The sequence below is a fragment of the Opisthocomus hoazin genome, chromosome 5, assembly GCF_030867145.1.
Source record: "Opisthocomus hoazin isolate bOpiHoa1 chromosome 5, bOpiHoa1.hap1, whole genome shotgun sequence".
NCBI lineage: Eukaryota > Metazoa > Chordata > Aves > Opisthocomiformes > Opisthocomidae > Opisthocomus > Opisthocomus hoazin.
In genome coordinates this window covers 43,345,973-43,367,212 of record NC_134418.1, presented here as the reverse complement: position 1 = coordinate 43,367,212, position 21,240 = coordinate 43,345,973, and the positions used below count along the sequence as shown (strand labels likewise).

Genomic DNA, 21,240 nt, shown 5'->3' with positions numbered 1-21,240 from the left:
ACTGGAGTTGCTCACCATAAGATGGTGTGGATGCTAAAAATCAACGTGTATTTGAAGAAATGCTAGGCTCTCTTGAGAAAGAGGAGCAGCATTGAGAGTCAGTGAATAGAACACACATCTCAGGAAAAAACCCTGATGTGAAAACAGCTGGGGGCGGGGAGAGTACGGCACGTGGCTGCTCTGCTTTTCCTCTTCTTTGGGCACTTATTTGTGGCCCTTGTAGGTGGAATAACAAGTCTTTGGTCCGATACACCTGTTGTCTTGGAAATACTGCAAGTCGGTTTTATGTCAAGTATGCATGGGCTCAGACATACCAGAATTCACAGGATTACTGTGATCCATCTGGAGGCAAATCTGTGGTTGGGGCATGCTGACATTGAAAGCCAGAGGTGATAGATTTTTGGGGGTCTTTTCACAGCTGGTATCTATGTTCTAGTTAAAGTAATGGTAGAGAGGCTGTTAACTCTTTAATGGTAGAGAGGCTCTTAACTGTTAAATTTATTGACTTAGGTGTCAAATGGTGATGTGATATGCTGGTTAAAATACTGTTTTACTGGAATTCCAGTTTATTCTAAAATGTAAGTGTTCCGTCTGTTAAAATAAATAAAAAAAAATTATAAGTCAGATAACTCATGAAATCATTTAAACAATGAAATTGTTACAATATAAGAAATGTCCAGTTCTGGGCTTGATGCCCACTTCTGGGCTTCTCAGTACAAAAGAGACATGGACATGCTGGAGCTAGTCCAATGGATGGCCACAAAGGTTGAGGGACTGGAGCACCTTTCCTATGAGGAAAGGCTGAAAGAGCTGGGACTGTTCAGTCTGGAGAAGAGAAGAAGGCTCAAGAGGGATCTGAATGTGCGTAAATACCGGAATGAAGGGTGCAAAGAAGCCTGGGCCAGGCTCACTTAAGTGGTGCCCAGTGGCAGGACCAGAGGCAGTGGGCATACACTGAAACACAGAAGGTTCCCTCTGAACATCAGGAAACACTTTTTCACTGTGTAGGTGACTGAGCATTGACACAGGTTTTCCAGAAAGACCGTGGAGTCTGTATCCATGGAGATAAGCAGAAGCCATCTGCACATGATCTTGGGCAACCAGCTCTAGATGGCCCTGCTTGAGCAGGGAGATTAGAGCAGTTGCCCTCCAGAGATCCCTTCCAACCTCAACCATTCTGTGGGTGATTCTGTGAAAAACTTTATCCAATCATGAAACCATCTGTAATGGTTTGTAAGTATTAGGCTACATCCAGTTGTTTTGATTGGGTATTTCTAATTTGGTTTTCTGATTGGGACAGTCATTGTAATAGAAAATTATGATCTTTTATTTATCTTCAGTGATAAAGATACAAAGCTGTTACCAATTGCTTTGTTCAGAACTGTGTGTGTTTCTGTGCATTGGTGACACGCTATCTGTAAGTACGAAGCCTTCGTCAGAGCTGCTGATAGTTTAAGCCACTTACAATGTTATGTTCTCAGAAAGTTCTAGATAGCTTGGGCTTTTAAATTTATGTATTTTGACCATCAGTCAAAGACCAACAGAAGAAACGGTCTTGGTCTATGTCTTGAAATGTGAATTACGCCAAAGTGTTCTTATTGAAGGTTTACATTTCGTAATGACAGTTGGTAACACAGAGGTAAGAAAGTTTGGATGGAGTTTGTTGCGTACCTGCTATTTGTGTGGCCCAATTTCAGACTAAAGAGCAGTTAATAAAGCCACAAGAAACTACTGTTTTTGAATTAGTTAGGGAAATTTGTAACTAAATTATGGCAATTTAAGGACGATTGCTTTACAATGTGACATAGAAGTTACCAGATAAAATTACTCGAGTACATATTTCCCCTTCTCCTCCATTTCCTTTTTCTTTTCGTATATCAGTTTGGATCATGTCTTGTTTAAACACTTTCTGACAAATAGTACCATGTTTTGGATTTAAATAGGAATTAAACATCTAAACTGTGAAAAGATTTCAAATCTGTGAGGAAAACAAACTGGCTTAGCTAAAAGAAACTGTGATTTCCAGAACTTGTACTGTCCAAAATGGCACTTTCATGAACTTGTGTGGACCAGTGTAGGGTTTCTCCTAGCTTAAAATCATCTATCCCCAAGAGAGTTGAGAGGGGTCATAGTGCCCCATAATTTCTGAATTTCTTCATATCAGGATGCATTGCTCAGGCACACGGTGTAATTCTCTCCCCTTCCTGATACGGTTTAGTGGCAAACATCCTCTGGCTTTTCAGGAAGCAGTTTCAGAAACATGAAAACCTTATGCTACCCTTGTTTAGCTGGAGCTACCAAGGAGTCAAGGAAGTTGTTATAGGTGTGGGCTAAATGTATTACAGCCAGCACACACTCCTTTCCCTCCTCTCTTCCTTTCTTTTGAACTTTCTGTATCAGTCTTCTGTGCCTGCCATATTTTGGGGTTTGCCAACAGCAACCATTTCTGTTTGCTAGGAGTCTTTTTTTTAGACACTCTTATAGCTAAACTAATTTCGGTGTGGGTTTAGTAGCATGGGACTAAGTGCAACCCAGGCAATGTGTTTCTTTCTCATCTTCTTTATTGCAGAGGCGGCACGGCCCATGTTCAGACCTCCGTGTCGGGGAACCATTGCTCCCAGTTGTCCGCACAGCTCCTGGGGTTTTGTCCATTTCCTTCTTACTTGTGTACTGCAATATGTTCATATTCATGACAAAGGTCTTCCTGATGCCCCCCATCTCAAGCAGGGCTTTGTATTGCCAATTGGTCCCATTCCAGTGGTTCCCTGGTGCCCTCGTTCCAGAATCCTCTGTCGCATTTGTTCTTCTTGATACCAAGGGGGATATCATAACAACAGAGTGGGATGATTGTCATCATGCCCTGGTTCCTCAATCCTTTTGCAATAAGAGCTGATAAAATCTTGTGTGGCAGAGTTTGCCAGAGGAATAGCAGATCTATATGTATGTCCCCTTACCACTGAGATCAAGTTGGGCCTGGCAACTGAGGCTTGAAATGCTTCTATTTTTGCACTTTCTCACATGTTAGAACCAAATAGCCAGAACTGTCCTAGCATTAGATATAATGTTCCTTTTTACTGGGACCTGACAGCACAATATTGTTTGGGCTGAATTTGGTACTGAATAGAAATGTCCAAATAAAGCTTCACAGACTCACAGAATTGTAGGGGTTGGAAGGGACCTCTGGGCATCATCTAGTCCAATCCCCCTGCTGAAGCAGGGTCACCCAGAGCAGGTTGCACAGGACCTTGTCCAGGTGGGTCTTGAATATCTCCAGAGAAGGAGACTCCGCAACCTCCCTGGGCAGCCTGTTCCAGTGCTGCATCACCCTCAGAGTGAAGAGAAGTTCTTCCTCGTGTTGAGCTGGAACTTCCTGTGCTTCAGTTTGTGCCCATTGCCCCTTGTCCTGTCACTGGGCACCACTGAAAAGAGAAGCTTTTTAGCCATTCAGGTAGGACTTTTGCTCTCTGTAAGGAGAGGATCCCTTGATAGTTTGTTTGTTTTTTTTAATAGTCTACCTGCAACTGGAAATTGCTATTTTAAAGGAAATAATTACAGTATGGTCGCTACCAATAAATTTGTTTTGTGCATCCTAAGTATCAAAAGAAACTCGTCAACTGTACTAAGACCAGTAAAATGTTTGTTTTCTTGAACACCTCAGTGAAATCTCTTTCTATTCCTCTAGCAGAAAATAAAATTGCATTTTTCTGAAATTTTTCTGCAAGTTAGATGCTACCCTGCAGAGGTATGTATACCTCCCTGCATCAGTGAGACATAATGAAATTGGCAGATAGTTTGTTCCCAGGGAGTGACTGTGGTCTTCCCATCATACTCGCTCCTTGGGCTTCCTGAAGGAAGAGGGCAATTAATATAATCAGTTGTTTCATCTGAACCTTTTTTTAATGGGAAAGATGTAAGCTCTTGTGGCTCAAATTAACTTCAGCAAGGAAATTTTGGTTTTATCCATTTCACAAGTGTGATATTACCACCTTAAGATTTAAGAAGTTATGACCCTGAAAAATTAGGAGTTTGGCTTAAAAATCACACAAGTCTTTTAAAAAGCAATGAAAATCTTTGGGAACCTGACTTTGCTTGCTCTGGGTGTGTTTTTCTTTTTTCCCTATTTTTTTTCTTTTGAAAGATATGCCAGATGTTGAGAGACTGACAGTAAAATGGTAAAAATTGGCAGAATTCTTACCAGTGGAAAGAAACATCCTTCATTGTCTACCTTTGAAAAATTATCATCTCTGGGTATTTAAACACACAATACTAGTAGCAAGTAATGTTTTTGTATTCTGCCTTCCTTACTTCCCTGGTAATGCTGAAACTGGTAAAAGCTGTAATTAAGCAGTTGTACCTAATTTTAAAATACAGTTACCATTTAATTCTTATTTTAAGCTGTTTTTGAAGTAAAAGGCAATATATTGGGAACTGAGCCAGAGATTAGTAACAAAGGGGTTTTTAAAATGACAACCAAAAATTGTAGAACAAAGGGGCCAATTTTTTACAAATTTATTATCCAAGGTACGTGTTGTGATACAGCACTGGAGTCTTGCACCAGAATATGACTTTGACAAACTTAACTAGATATGAATTTGTTATAATTGACTTCTTGGGTAGGAAGAGTAATTTGAGATTGTTTCAAGCTGTGTGTAGGACGTAGAAAGTGTTTCATTTTAGTTTTTTAGTTAAGCTTGTGCATAATAAACTGAATGAATATGGAGTGTGATTTTAAGGGAATGTGTGTTTGTACATTACTATTGTTACTACTAATGCACATTGAAACTGAATATTGGTTAGGTATTCACATTTGTTAAGGTAATAGTCTACTAAAATACTTGTCTGTTCTGGGGGATTTGTTCAGTGGTGTAAGTCCACAACATTTTTCAGAGTGAAAGCAGATTAGCAGCAGTATATTGTCAGCATGGAGCTGGTATCTGGTAGCATTGCATGATGGATTAATCACAGTCAGTAGAGCATTTTTTGAAAAAGATGATCTGAGTATCTTTCAGTGAGCTGATAGTTTGTAAAGGTGGTTGCAATGAACTACCAGTTTACAGCCTGTCTTGAGTAATTGAAGCACCTCGTCAGATGCCCAGGAAGAGTAATCTTCCTTATCAAGCAGCTTGGGTCGTAGTCTTGGCAATACTTAATAGACACAGGGTAGGAATATTAATATGGCAGAAGAATATATAATATTAAAGGACATTTCAGATTGTTGAATACATTTAAAGGGGTGTTTTTAATTCTGCAAATTATATGCTTGCATATGTCATTTGTTAATATCTCAAAATTAGAACAGTGTATTGTGCTCTATTTGGTAATGGACATATTACTGTAGAAAGACATTGCTCCTGCCAACATTTTAAGACTATCAGCTTTTCTATTTGTGAATGAAATTACCTTGACAAATCCTTTCTCTTTTTTCTTGTTCATATATATAAAAAAGCTGTTCTGTAATGGAGGAGTAATGAACCTTATCTGTGCTAACTCTGAAGTAGTAGATGTAGGTGGTAATGCTTACAGAGTAGTCAAAAGCATGACCTGAGCACATACTTACATGACTGAGCTAGTAGCAGTCTAACTAGCTCATTCGCCAATACCAGTGGAGTTGTGAAATCTCAGGATTGTAGGCAAGTTGTACAGCTTGTGCCATTTTTAATGCCTTTAGGACTTTGCTGCTGTCCGTGTCAGACCTAGTTAAATGAGCACTAGACCATCATTAATACTGTTAGGTGTTGCATATGTGTTACAGACCTTGGGGTGCACTGTAGGCATGCCAAGAGTTAGCGGCCTTATCATCGTGCTATTCGCTGTCTGCTAGCAAAGAAGGAAAGCCAGCCTGCAGTAGGAGTCTGAGACCACCGAAGTTTGCTGTGCCAGGCTTGCAGAGTCAGGGTGTAGGTACATGGTGGAACTAGGGAAGAGTCCCTAGTGAGGAGTAGGTGCTCTCTCTGCTTTCCTTTCCTGCAAGTTAGCCTGTCAGTCACTGTAAGCAGCCTTGTAGGTACCCAAATACCTGGTCTTTCAGGTTTCCTCAGCCACCAACTTTTCCTGTAAGGCTTCCACTGAAGACATTAGATAAGCCTTCTAATAACTGGTGGACAGTGATGACTGCAGTTTGGGGAAGACATGATATTGTCACCAAAATCGAGAGTAAAATTTCTTAACGCCTATGTAGCATTAAAATACAGGCATTCTTTATTACAGCGCCAGATGCATGAGGGATCGCTCATCCTAACGTGAATGCTGTGTGTTGCATCACCCCAAGCTTATATCACCCTGTTACATGCATATGCATAAAGTTTCCCAGAATGTTCATATATGTTTATTCTATTTCCTGGAACTAGTTATCATATTTGCATAGTCATTACACAGGCGGCCTGGGTCTGTGGGGCTTCCATGGAGTCCTCGATGGTCTCTAGTGGTCCCTGGTGGCTGTAGAAGTGGTACTTCATAGTGTCCTTTCCATGAATTCTGAGTCTTTTCTCCAATGTATGGTCATGAATTGACTCACTGAGAAGTTTGTGGATTTCTCCGGATCTTGGTGTCTGCTGGTTTATCTGCAGTTCTTTAGGAAGTGCTTGTTACATGTCCTTTAGTACAACCTTGCCTGAGGCCTCTGATAGCGAGTCCTTTGTTTTCTGCTTAATTTTTGTGGAATTCCCTGTCACTGTTATGCATAACGTACCCCTCCTGTACATCACGTACCACCCCCCCCACCCCTGTACATCACATCAGGCACCCTGTTTTACAACCATGTGGGCTCAGAACAATTTGATAAATTTCACCTGTTGCTACCAGTCTTTGTATCGAAAATATTTTCTGTGATAGCAAGCACGAGCTGAAATGAATTCTCGGCATTTGCGTTTTGAAAGTATTTTGATTTCTTTTGTTGTTGTTCTGTAGCATAGTCTTCCATGTTACTTCTGTGGGACTATAATTTTGTCAATTTTAGTTATGTTTTGTTATCTTTCCATAAAATTTCTCTCTTTAACTTGGTTTTATCATAGGAATACATATAAATGCAGGCAGAAAATAGCTGATTTGAAAAGCTGAAGTGGATTGGTATACATAGCATCCCTACTCTATAAGGCTTTCAATTTAAGTATTTCAAATTTGCAAAAATAAGCTTTTAAAAAATAAACTTAAATTCTCACTCACACACACATGCACATACACACAAACCCCAGGCTGACTGTGGAGGCTTTTTATAATTTCTTCTTAGAAGAGTTCTTACTTTCGTGGTATTTTCCCACCCCCAATGCTATGGCTTTACTTTTCTACTTAATATTTTAACATGGAGGAGTTGCTTGGAATGTCACTTTTAATTTTAACTCTCAGTTTAGTTCTTGACTTGATATAGCTAACAGTAGATTATATCCCCACCCCCACCCCCCCCGCAAATCTCCTGTTGTAAAACCTTTTCATAACGACATACTTCCCACCCCCCTTCCCCCTCCGCAAAGGTACATCAAGTCAGATTTACAAGAACGCGAAAATATCTCAAACATGCCACTCTGACAGTTTTAAAAGTTTCTCAGCTTGTTAATTTTTTGGAAGCTTTTTTCCTCCCCAGTCCAAAGGAAAATGTCAGGCTGGAGTCTTCAATAATGTTGTTACAAATTTGAGTTACAATGTAAATTACAAATTTGGGGCAGGTAGTTAGAAACAGCTGAAAAGATGTACCAACGCAATTTCAAATACTGTGTGCTTCCCTCACTGCTGCAGAACTTGGTTTTGGTTTTCACACTTTCTAACTGCAAAAACGCTATGTTTATCAGAAAACTTCTCCAAGTGTGTGTCTTGCACTCAGTGCACCCAAACTTTAGATTGCTTGCGAGTCTGGGGCTAGGTACTTGAATGACATTTGCCAGCTTAATATCATGAACCTTCCTTTCCATTAGAAGGAGTTGTGTACAGTTATGTAGGTAGGAATACGCAGTTAGCAGACACCTGCTCATGTGTTTTGGTATGACTGTCTCTTATTTCAAGTTTAGGCATGGACTCCACAGAAACAGGGGTGTCTTCGCTGCTCTAGTTTGGAACTCGTGACAGTTACAGTAGACAGTAGTGGATTTGGTAGTGCAGTAGTATGGATTTACAACAGCATACTGATAGCAAAGCTCAGCCAATCATTTGGCGAAGTGAATTGAAAGGGTTTCTGCTAATTCTAGGTTTTGGGCACTCTTCTACTTTAGCAGTTTTACTAGGATATTAGTTAGATTTATGAATGATTTAATTTCCTCCTCAAATCAGTGTTTTAAAACAATTTCCTGATTTGGGGGGTAGTGGGGTGGGTTCTGCGGACTGTAGACTTTGCCAGTATTTTAAGAAAGTTGTAGTTGTTCAAGACGTAGTTGCTGTTTGGCATTTGGCTTGATCCAGTAAATTTTTTATAACAATTATCCAAAAATGCCAATGGTAGGAAGAGAAGAAACAATATATTGGATTGTAACACATTGCTACAGATCTGATCTTGATCCTATTTGCCATGCATAAAGAGGAGATCATTATAAGTTACGCTTTTATTAAAATCAAACCCAGAAAAATAACACAATAGCTAGTCCAAATAAGCCCATACTATGCACTTAAAGCAAGACAGAAATTTTGGATCTCCTCAGATACTGAAAAACAAAGCTGATCTCTATCAGATATGCATAATGGTTCCCTTTATTACAATTTTGTCATTTCATTTGTAAATAAATTTATTGTTAGGTTTTTGTGTGACAAATAGAGCATAGCTCATCTAAATGATGAAAAGTCTGCAATAATAGTAATTCTGAAGGTCTTTTTCTTCAGTTTTGTGTCAGAATGTGGGAGATGTTTCACAGCAACATGTGCTTTCTTTTCTGGCAGCCTTATGCTCTTTCATCTTCTTTCCTTGTTCCCCTGCTTGTTCCCCCTCGTATACAGAAAAAGTAGCTGCATATCCTCTGATCACTGTACTTGATTGTGTATCTTGGAAAAGCATTCACATTCATTTGAAATTGCACCATTGCTTCATTCCAACTTCCACTGATGTAGAGAGCTGAGTAACTTGTCTCTAAAGAGGCTCTTATTCTGTAGTAGCTGCTGTCTTAAAATGCAGAAGTACTTCAAAGTACTCTGAACCTTCCTCTTTTGTGTTTGTAGTTATTGTTGTATGCAACTGCATTGTGAGGCAAACACTACTCATACAAATTCTTGTTAATTACATGATAGCTATTTTTTGCTTGGCAATTTGTTTGTATTATATGTATGCTTTTCATATACAAATCCAAATATCGAGCCTTTAAGTTTTGGCAACTGTAGCAAACTGCATGGAAGCAGTGATTCTTCATTCCTGGCCTTTCTGAATATCTGACTTGTCTGAAAGCTGCACAACAGGGAGTGGCTTCTCTTTATGCGGTGACAGGCTTCCACTTGGTGCAGACACATGTTTTGGAGGAAATTTGAAGTCTAGGGAGTTGTCACGTTTGCATGTTTCATCTGTGGGGCATGAAGAGGGACCATTTTCTGTAGGGATGAAAAGGGGAAAAGTTGTTAAGGATCGGTTGACTGTTTTTTGGACAGAGACTGCATAGGACTCTTTCTTGTACTCACAGTTGACTATTAAATTGTCTCAGACCTTTGTTAACTTCTGAAATAAACCCCTTCTTTTGGTCATATCTTTCCTGAATAATTGTCAGCTCTTGAAGGAACTAGGCTGCATTACCCCCTTTTCAAATCAGGATTATCTGGGAGACTGTATCAGTGTTGATATCTTCCTTCAAAATCTAAAGAATTAAAACAGTTGTCAACATCATTGCAGTGCAGAGCTCTTCCTGATTAGTCTACAGTTTTGATTTTTGAAAGATTATTGTCTGTTTTCTGAAGCTATCTTTAGTCATTTCTCATAGACTTAACTGTATTTTGCTTTCCCTGGTAGAACCTCAAAGAATGTGTCACTCAGTAGCACTTGAGAATCGCGTGCGGGTCACCACATATGCTTGATTTGCTGCATTCAGTAAATCAAAAAGTTGCCAACACGACACTTGTTGTATTACCTCCTGAAACTCACTGCACTGTTTCACTGCTTCACCCTTTTTTCTTTTTTTTAGTACGATCCATTAGCTGTTTTCCAGTCCACAGGATAATACATCCCTTTTAGATCAGCCCAGCCTGAATAATATTTCAAAGAAGTCAGTGTAAAAGTGGTTTCTAGATAAGCTGGATCTCTTTTTCCTAGTCTGTTAAACCTACCTTCTTGACTTCTGGCATATTTCAGTATAACATCATGTGCTTTTTCCCTGCTCCTCTGTTTTATTTTAACCTTTTGTCACCTTTGGATATTGGTTTCTGCTTTGGTAACTGAGTTTGGAATATTAAATTAGTAAGTGGTAAAATATGGGAGGGAAAGAGGGAATAAATATAGACTTTCTCAAGTTAGTCCTTGTTAGACTTTCTGAATTGTTACCTGGTTGTTACTCATCAGTCTTGCTGTAGCCTTATAGTCTTAATGTATTACATTTTCACTTTTTTTCTTGTAAAAGACAATGGTGTTACTAGGTAAGTAAAGGGTCTTTTTGTGAGAAAATGCAGGATCAAGCCATCCATTTAAAAATGAATGTGAAACTCTTGGAAAAAAGTTTGAGTCTGATTCTGGCAGACCAGATAACACAGTATAAATGCATAGAAAGAGCTAGACAAGAAAACTTGTGTAGGTTAGGCAGGTGTTATAAACATGAACTTTTTAATGAAGTCATTCATGAAGTGTCAAAGTTCAGGCTTTTGGTAAAATTGGTCCACAATATTAAAAATGTTCTATGTTTAGGATCCCTTGGAATAAAGAAGTACCTAAGGAAGGAATGTTAAAACAAGAATTTACATTAATCACTGCAGAACCTCGCTGAAGTAGAGAATGAGCTCTGTAATGTTCATGTTGGGAACCTGCAATGAGGAAGTGTGTGAGTGCATGTTCTAAAGGGTTATTTGTTACCAGATGTTAGGGATAAAAAATGGATAATAGAAGTTCTAAGGGAAGAAAGATAATTTTGAGGGAGTGATTGATAGCTTCACTCTTCTCAAAAATGAGTCACACTTACTAAACTACAAGAAGAGTCTGCATCTTCTCTGCAGAGCACTCACAAAAAATCATAGTGGTAATTCTTATCATATTGCTCTCTGCAATAGGCCCCTATCACTTAGTGTCATTTGAATTGCATAGCCAGAGACAACATTCAAAGTTTCAAGTGATTATAAAGAAATCTCTTTTAAATGAAAATTGAAGAGAAATGCCTACTGTAAGATTGCATGTTATTTTGCTTGCTTGAAAATATGCTACTCTGAATAGAATTCAACATCTGATTCAGCCTTATTGGTAAATATGGAAGTTGGAATGAGCTGAGCTTGCCTGACTTGCTTAGGAATGAGGTGGCACCTAAACTTTTGAATATCTACAACATGAAAAAAATCTCGACTACTCAGTTGCTCTTTTCTTAGTTTCCTGTGTGATCTTTTCTAACAGATTATTCCTGTTATAGCTCATTGAGCTGAAGTAGGATGGCACAGATCAGTAATTAAAGAATGCCTGTATCCATCTGCCTAGTGACTATTGTGCTTTGTTGTCTTTACATCTGCATGTTGTGTTGGCTGTGAACAGCCAAACAGAAGGACTTCCCAGTCAGGTTCCAGATCCTAACGTTTTGTCATCTTTATCTCACAGAGTTCTGAAGCCTCTGAAGTGGTAATCCTGGAGCGCTGCTGGATTGTGGAGTTCAGGAGTAAAACAGATGTTTCAATAGTTCTCAGTAAGTAAGGAACAGCTCAGTATGTTCAGTGTGAATTTTTTATTTCTGTCAACAAAAATGACAACAAAAGAAATAACCACCCAGACATTGAAACTTTGCTAAAACCTTAGCTAAAATATATCCTGTTGTCTGTTAGATGCCTGCATCTAAATACTGCTTGTCTCTGAATTCATGCCTAAAAAGAAAATCCTAAAATTTATTGTTTTACTTTTTGTAAGATCAAGTGAAAGTTTTATGTCTTCTTCTTCCTCTGACAATAAATAGAAGTTTGATATTCTGGTTTGTTGGGCATTATGTACAATGTGGGATTTGTGTTGATGCATAGTCAATTCATCTCATTCTTGAATAATTAATTGTTGCCAACCTCCCTAGTAGTAGAAAAAAAATTACTTATTTCATAGAAATCAGAATCATTATTTTAGTGGAAAGATTTTATTTTGACAAAATGCTGACATGGAGTTTTGTCTGCAGGAAATAGCCGTTGCTTTAGAATTTTTTCATGATGTGGATTCTTTTTGATGCCACTACAGAGTTTTGAAGTCCTGAGATCAATGTGCTATTTTCTGTTAGCCGTAATGGTCTAAGAGCAGTTTTGGTAGGCTGCTAATACTAGCTACAGGGGATAAAACTTATACTACATTTGTGGGCTTGATGGCCAGTTACATTTAGTAGAAGTTCCTACCTTTTTTTATACTCACCAAAATCTTCAGTCCACTTCAAGGAAAATGTTGCATCAATTGTGCTAACTTTTGTCCTCACCTGCTGAAGTGATTCTTTGTGTTTGGTCACATGTGAGAAGGCAGTGGCTTAAGATGTATTCATTGTGGGTTTTATCCTTTTCTGGGTAGTATTCTGGGGAATAGCTCAAATCTAGCATCTTTAGTAGTAGAATTAAATCTTATGTCTTGTGCCTGGTGTTGAGGCACTGTATCAAAAAGGACTTCTTGCTGAATTTGGAAGCTTTGCTTTGTGTAAGTCTAACAGCTGAATGATTACCACTGACTCTCAAATAGAGACTTTTTTATTATGGCCTTAGTGATTCCAATTCATTGATTAGAGTTGTCAGCGTTATGAGGTGGTGATGTTACGGTTTGGGTATAAATACAGTCTTGTCGGTTCCCTTCTGGTACGTCTTTTACAATGTTTGAACATAAAGCTTCTGAACTGAACTAAGAATGCAGTTGTAATGGCTGACAAGATTCTTTCAATTAACTTTGAGGCCTGCAAAGAGGACTGTTCCTGTGGCAGTGAGGCTGACAGGTGTTAAGTCCAAAAGCTGGGGAGATGGATGATGATGAGTACTGAGTAAGCACTTGAGGCTGCCCATGGAGAGAAGGAGGCTGTGAGTATGTGTGGAGAAGAAACACACCTGCATAGTTAGGAACAGAAATTGCTACCTGAGAGACAGACTTTCTAAAACAAAGTTTGACGATCAGTAGTGTGGTTAGAGGCAAGGGTGGCATTCTGACCCACCTCTAAAAACATGTCAAAGTAGAAGAGGAAAGAGTACAGAAAACTCCTCGTGTGCAGAGCCAACAAATGGTGATGAGTGCCTGGGGTGCGACCAGAGGAATTCAACAGAAGATAGAGGAAGAGATAGACAGGTAGAGGAGAAATGGTTTTCAGCCTTGGCAATTTTCCTGTGCTGGAGAACAAAGACGAGAGCCTTGCTGATGATTTGTTGGGTGAGAAAAGAAAAAGAAAAAGAAAGATAGACTGTTATGAGATATTAGAACAAAACTGAAGAGAAATGAAGATGATATACTGTGTACTGAGTGAGGATAAAATACCAAAAGAAGTGAAATATTGTGTGTACTGTAGGAGAGAACAAAATTCAGAAGAGAAAAGGGGGGGAGAAAAACAAAACTCAAGAACTAAGAAGAGATGTCTTTGTCAATGGCAGATTTGATTATGAAAAGCTAACTACAGCGTCACAAGAATATATCCATTGGGAGCCAAAAAAAGCCAAAAATGTGTTTCTGGGACTTTGAAGGATTCAGGTGGAAGCAGGACAGGATGACCTAACTACTCACAATGTCCATTTCCTGGTAGAACAGACAGAGGAGAGCTGTGCCAAAACACAGCAGAAGTTCCAAGGAAGGAGGCAGGGTTGATCCGTGAGATTTAACTGGGTGTGTGGCTGGGAAGGGACACTTTCTACATCTTGCAAGATGAAGAAAATCAGCTGGGGGTTCAACTTGGAACCGGGGGGGGAGGGGGGGGGTTTGGAATGAGCTTTTGGCTGGTTGTGTCCATCTTTCTCTGAGTGAGTCGGCTGAATCCTAGATGTAAGAGTAACAAATGGAGACTAACTGGGATATCTAAGAAGAGAATGTAATAAAGGGCAGTGGAGTAAACATGGAGGGAAAAATAAGGACATTTTAATGCAACATCTAGTGATATTGTGGAGCTGATCATCGCCTCAGGGTGGTGTGGGCACTGAAACAGAAGGGGAGTACGGAAGAGGTCAGGCAGTCGCAGCAGATAATCCTGTTGATGCTGCAAGTGTAGTGCTCCCAAAGCAGCCTAGCTCAGAAGGTTTCTCAGTGGACCATGAAAGGGAACAGAAGGGTTTGTTAGGTGAACTATCATTCTGTGTGTGGCTGGTTGCTTGCATGCCCTCGTAACAAGAACCAGCTGCTATTAGCAGAACAGATCAGACACTGGGGGGAGATGGATCTGATTGAGTGCAGCAAGGAGAGCTTCAACCTGGAAACTGCTGCTGTGCAGTGAAATGTTTGAGCAATGCAGTGTTAATGGCTTTGCCTTGGCTGCTCCTCAGCAATAACCACTGTGTTTATGCCATCTAAGCTTGCGCCTTGTACAGTACAGGCAGACATCCTAGCCTCACCAGACACAGAAATATATAATCATGGCTATTCAGAGCATAGCTTTGTCTCTCTGGACCTTGGAAACCCTGTTAAAGGTGGTTACTTTGCTGGGTTTGCGTACCCTGGTGCTGGCGGTGGGGGCTGCATGGTGGCCTCTGTAAGGCGCTGAAGCAGGGGAGAAGTGTGAGGAGGCAGGGACGGCAGAGAGGAGCTGTTATGTACTGGTCATAACCACCCCAGCCCTCAAACCTCCATGTTGCTCGGGGTGTGGAGAAGACAGAGGAGTCGGGGGTGAAGTGGAGCCTGAGGAAAAGGGGAGAGTGGAGGGCGGGAAAGGTCTTTGCTTCTCCCTAGTCAGCACTATTTTGATTTGCAGTAAATTATTTTTCCGACAAGTCTGTTTTGCCCATGGTTGTAATTGGTAAGTGATCTCCCTGTCTTTATCTCAACCCATGAGTTTCTTCATCTTTTCTGCCCCAGCCTGCTGAGGGGGGGGGAGTGAGTGAGCAGCTGGGCGGGCGGCTGGCAGCCAGCCAAGGCCAACACACCACAGTTGATTTGCATCAGGCATTTGTTTTGTCCACTTCCAGATGTGTCAGTGTTTGAGCAGAAGATGTAAACAGATATGCAACCAGGAAGAAAAAGTTGCATTCACGTTGGTAGGTTTCGGTTGCTGTTCTGTTTCTCTGGCATAGGGCAGTTAGAGCTGTGTGGCTAGATGTTTGAACCTGTCCCAAGAGCAATCTGAAGTTGACCACTATGTTGTATAGAACCAGAAATCAGATGTGAGAGACAGCATTCAAGGTCTGTCATCTCTTGATCTGTTAATCTCTTCTGTTTTTCAGGATAAGAGATGCTTCTAAGATTGTGTCGACTGCATTACTGTGTGTGGTCCCTTAGTGAGAGCTAGGGAGGTAAGAGTTCTAACATCCAGGTAGGGCTGGTGAGGCAGGAGGAGGAAGGGAGGGAACAGGGGAAAAAGGCAGAGATTTTGATGCAAGGTCACAGTCTTCTAAAACACATTGCAGGGTATCGGGTGAAAAAAGAGCATGCGTATAGGAATACCCTTAAGATGGCAAGAATTCCCTTCTTCCGTTTGTGGTATGTAAGCCGCTTAACTTGGAGCTTTTCGTTTCCTTCAGTAGTAGTGCCTTGGGAAGGCAGGTCAGTATCAACTCCCTGTTCTAGAGATGGAATAACGGAGTCCTATGCTAAGGTTACTCTTGTGGACCTAGGCAGAAAATCAAGATCTCTGAATCCTGTCTGTTTTAAGGTAAACTGGTGGTCCAGCAAGCGATGTGATGTACTTCCTTTCAGCAAAAGCAGCCTACTGCTTTGCAAAGGCCTCACTTAGTACTTTTGGTGAGTGCTGCAGTATTTCTGTTCGGTGATCTTGAGATACCGTAGTGACATTCAAATATTTGTGTGGTCTGCCTTGCTTCCAGCATAGGTGTGATTTATTTAATGGAAGGGGAGAAGCAATGTGGCATGTGTGAAAGCCTGCAGGTATTAAAAGAAAGAAAGCATTGTACTGCAGTAGTCAACACGGGGTATCACGCTGTATTCGTTTCAAATACCTCGGGCTCTTTGTGAGCTTCTGTGGGGACTTAACTGGAGATTATAATGGAAACTTACATAAGTTTATTCCAGCATTGCAAAATAATAAAATAAAAACCAAACCAACCCCACTAACACTGAAGATAAGATTTTTAATTAAATTTTTTATCTTTGATTGAAAATTTAACTTCTGAAGGAAGATTAACGTAGCATCATGAGTAACCGTGGGATGATTTCATCACTACTAATTTGAACATGAAATGCATCAGCATATAGAATTTGGTCAGCTTTGTGAATTAAAAGCCTCTGATGTCTGTATTAGAAATATCCTGCGGATATAATTTACGTATCAAAGCTTACATTTTGCTTTTGTTGCAGCACATGGTGGTTAGCGGTGACATATTTTAGAGTGGCTCATTGATATTCTCAACCACTTTCCACTGCTGAGGTAGCAACTGAGAATTACTTTTTGCTTGTGTGTGTGAAAAGAGAGAGACGACCTTTAACCTTTTTGAACTCTCTTTACTTTGCATATTGGCATAGAAGGAAAAATAGTGATTCTCTAGAAAAGGAGAGGCTCTCATCCTGGACATTGACTATGTGCTTTGTACTTGTTTTTATTTAAATCCTGCCAGTAATTTCTTTTTTACCCTGTTCAGGATGATTTTATGCTTGTAACTCTTATTAATGAAAATAAAGCAAACCATATATTATCAGTCTCACTGTCACTTTCATATGCTTAGTAAAATAAAACAGTAAAGCCTTTGTAAGAAAAAAATGAAAATTAATAAGAAATGAAAAAGCTTTAAAACCAAAATGTTTTCTCCTACCCTTGAAAATGTGTATGTTTTACTTTATATTTTAAAAGCCTGTGCATTAAACTGCAGCCTTTTGAAAGGGTAAGGGTCAACTCCAGTAACTGCCTACACATTTTTTGGTGACTCGGTTCGTTATTTCTAGCTTCATAGAAACCCAGGTTTCTGTGTAAGAGATTATGATTAAAACTACAATCAGGTACGCTTTAAAAATTGAGGGACGTCATTAGGGCATTTTTAACAAGAAATTTGTTTTCATTTTTACACCAACTAAAATATCAAAGTACTTGCAGAGAAAAGAGGCAATTGCTGTTGTTAAACTGAAAAACTTGGGAATTTTAAATATTATTACAAAATAGTAGAAACAAAAAAAGTTACTTGAGGGTGATGGAACTAACACCAAAATGCACTTCTGATTTTAGACAGCTGGGTTATAGTAGAAAAGGCTTTCTAGCGCCACTGGGGATATCTCAGCTTCTCTTTGTGCTGTTTCCTTATTTGACAGCAGTCCTGTTTGAGTGGGGTGGTTGAATTCTTTATTTGAGCTTCAGAAGTCCTGTGGGACCACAACTCCCTATGCTGGCTTCTGTGGGAGAAAGTCTTACTGAAATCATAATTCAGTAAAAGAGTTGTTGGTGAACAGAGGCCTGATCGGGAAAGGCTGTAGGAACACGCGTGTTCGCTTTCCACTAGCTGTTTCCTCAGCTCTTGTCTCCAACTGAGGCTATGATAGTGAAATAAGGAAAAGAAACAACGTGGGCAAGCTTCTGGAAGGCTGGACCAAATTAGCTTTCTGTAATGCTGATGTAAGTGATGTCTACTTCTGCCCACTTTGTGTGTCAAGGGACAGGAAGTCAAGGGAACTTTGAATATGGTTATACACTGTGAAACTTGGGCAGTTTCTAGACTACAAAACTTGCATTCAAAATGTGTGTATAGCAGCACTACTGGCCAAATGCAGAAGAGTTTGTGTAGTCCCAAGTGCTCCATTCACCTGCTGTAGAGCAAACACTGAATGCTGTGCTGCAAGGATCTGTTCCCACAGATTTCACCAATGATGCCTCGGTTTTAGCTTGTTTTTGCTGCATTATCCAAGTGCCAGTTATGTTATCCGAGTGTCAGTGCTAACACTTAGAGACCACTCCATGCATTAGGATTGGTAATATTTGGTCTTCCCCCTGAGGCTGGTAGCTGTGACCATTAATTTATTTTCAACTGGACAGTTCAAAGCTGAACTAACAGTGTAGAGATATGAGAAGAAACATTTTGGTAGCTGGTTATTTATTGCAATTTCAGACTAGTGTTAAATGGGCAAGTATGAAGTGTATGTCTGACTTCACACATTTTCAGATTTGCTCTTTTAGTAGTGTAAGTAGACTATACTATTTTCAGTACTCTTGCTTCTAAGCACTCTACTACGTTCCAGGAAATGAATGAGATATCTTGGGAAAAGCTGAGGACAAAGCTTTGTGAAATACTGATTTAGACAGTGATTGCAACTAGATGTATACAAATCTACTGTCAGGACAAACACTGTCAGATTACTGTAGGTTACATTAATATCCCAGTGTCTGATCTCAGAATCTTTCCCTTTCTGTTTTTGAAGTTTATGCAAGCTATCAAAAGGTCCTACATTGGTTCTTGTAGCTACGTAGACCTTCAGTTCCAGAAGAAGAAGAGATAAAGACAGAACGATATACCATTTTGCTTTGAATTTAGGGCAAGTAACTTGAATGTTTTGCAAAGAAAACCGTTCAGTTTAACTGTGTGATTATCTTCCCTGGGTTTATGCCACTGAACTTGAAACCCCACCATGGATGTCCAGCATTAAAATGGAAATTACTGTTCTGCTATTGCAGATTCTCAAGTAGATAGAATTTTTTCTTAGTATTGTATGTTCTTAGATCTTACATGTCCTCTTATTCAAAAATTATATCATACCAGTAAAACTAGGAATGCATACCAAAGAACTGCTCTCACTGAAGTCAATAGTAAGTGTTCTCAAAAGGTCAAGATTTTTTTCCAAAAGTAACTCATGGTAACTCAGGTCAGCAGTGACAGAGCGTAACAGAGGATGCTTGTATTCTTGTATTTTCTACAGTAACTCCTTAATTGTAAAGTGTTTTGCCCACACATGAAGTACTCCTGCGTTGAAGATGTTTCAATACAAATATAACTCCGCTGAGAAGTCCACTGTTAATTTGAGGTATTCATTACATTTGCGAGTCTGTTAGTTTTATTTTCAGAAAGACTCATTTCAGTGAAGTTTTGTCTCCCTACTGAAACTTGCAATTGTCTGAGCTTGTTAGGGTTTATTGTATGCTTCTGGTTTAAAATAAGTCAGTATAACTATCTGGGAGAGAAAAGCAAAGTGACGATGATATTTATTATATAAATAAACCTGTGTGCTCCTTTATTGCAGCAGACATTTTTGCAAATGTGCATTTTGGACACTGTTTGCGTTTCTTCTAGTATGTGAACTTGTTGTACATAAACACTACATGCACTGAAACAGTATGGGTAATATAACTTGCCAACTGTTGGATCTGCAGAATAAAATTTTCTACGTTTGCAGTGATGAATGTTTTTCAGATATTTTCATATGCTTTTCAGAATTTAACTTAGCTGTCAGAGTACTCCAAAGGTCTAAATATAGCAGACTGTAGTGTTTTGAAGTGATAGTTCAGAATGAATTTCCAGATCTCAAAAGTGGCACCTGTTAGATCAGAATACAGTGAATTATGCTCACTCCTACTGCATTTCACTATCCATTTCTGGTTCCATGCATATTAAGGGTGATTCAGTATGCCTTTTGTGCTTGGCAGTCTGATTTCCACAGCTAAGAGGTATATATAAATAGCATGATTTCAATTGCAAAACATTGATTTCCTCCCAAAGCAGATGTGTTTTATCTAGCTAGTGGTAGGATATTTCGAGGCAAGATCACTGTTCCTATTTACATTTAAAAATACAGAGCAAAATGAAAAGAACACCTTGATATGTTTGTATTTTGGTTGTTCAGTGTTGGCTTGTTTGTCTGACAGTCTTTCTTTAGCTAAGTTGTCTTGGATATCCAAAGTGTTTCTGTTAAAATTGTTTGTGCTTTTAAAGGCTGAATGGTATAAGCAGGTGTTTTGCATGCCTGTAAATATTTTTTTTTCTTTTATTGGAAAGACTGCTGGTTAATTTTGGTCTTGATGCTGGTTGGCTACATGCCTCTTTTTTCCTTTCATTTTTCCACTGATAGTTCCAAAATACTGTGAAATAAAAACAAACTTCTGAATCACTGGGGTCAGTGACAGAAGGAAGTAGACAACTGTGCTGTTGCAGATCTTACTAGAGGAGCAGAAAAGTTATTAGCTCTTCTGATTACCAATCTTCTTAAAGGTTACTGCCCTCAAGGCTCAGACGCAGTAGCAGATCACACAAGATCTTACAACTGGAACTTGTATACCTCTAAATTAAACTTTGACGAACAGTAAAGCTCAGCTTGTTCAGGTTGGGTCACTTAAGATGATTATATGTATTTTGCGTGTAAACAAGAGTCTGATGAACATCTCCAGCTCCCTCAGATTTGGAATATATTTGTCTCAAGAACCGAATACCTTGTTTTCCAACTGAGCCAGGGCTAGAGGCAAGAGTTTGAATCCTTATTAGGACTTCTTATATTGCTTGTGAAGCCAGAAGGATGTTCCCTTGCTTTCTGCTCTTCTTCCCAGTCTTTCCTCATGAATTGTGTAGTCCTACTGGTATGTGAAATCTTATTCAGAATTCTTAGCAGCAGCTGCAGCCACACAGTTACATTTCCTTAGATCCACCCCCAGACAAAAAAAACTTGTCCTACTTCTACAGGAATTTGTGTCAGTATACTTTCAAGAGGCTTCCAGACTTGAGATTTGCATCTTTTGTTCCCCCCATAACAATAAAAGCAGAGTTAATTGTAAGTGGCAGATGCTCAGTTTATGAAGTGCAAACGGGTTTAGAATAACATATGTGTGTAAGCGCCCAAGGTTAAATACTCAAGTTAGTGATAGGGAATTTAAGTTCACTTTATATTGAAAAAACTTTTCTATGTTATTTGGATTTTCTAACTAAGTATGAAAACATGAAGTGTTCTGTTTCATGCAGTAGTATGATCTATGGCTTATTTAGGTCAAAGTGATTTTGATGTCCAACCAAATAGTTCAGTCCTTTTTAATACAATAGCGCAGGTGTTTTAGAGTTTTATGTTTCTAAATCAGTTGGTAACTTCTTTTAAAAAAGCATTGA

General features: G+C 39.4%; 1 protein-coding gene across 6 annotated transcripts in view; it reads left to right on the top strand.

Annotated features, from left to right (window-relative positions):
• The window catches only part of INPP4B (inositol polyphosphate-4-phosphatase type II B), a 346,018-nt gene that overhangs the window by 119,744 nt on the left and 205,034 nt on the right, over nucleotides 1-21,240 (top strand). For all 6 annotated transcript variants that reach the window (XM_075421031.1, XM_075421033.1, XM_075421032.1 and 3 more), the window contains exon 2: nucleotides 11,684-11,768. In XM_075421031.1, coding sequence (XP_075277146.1) covers nucleotides 11,684-11,768 — 85 coding nt within the window. The remainder of the gene's footprint in view (nucleotides 1-11,683; nucleotides 11,769-21,240) is intronic.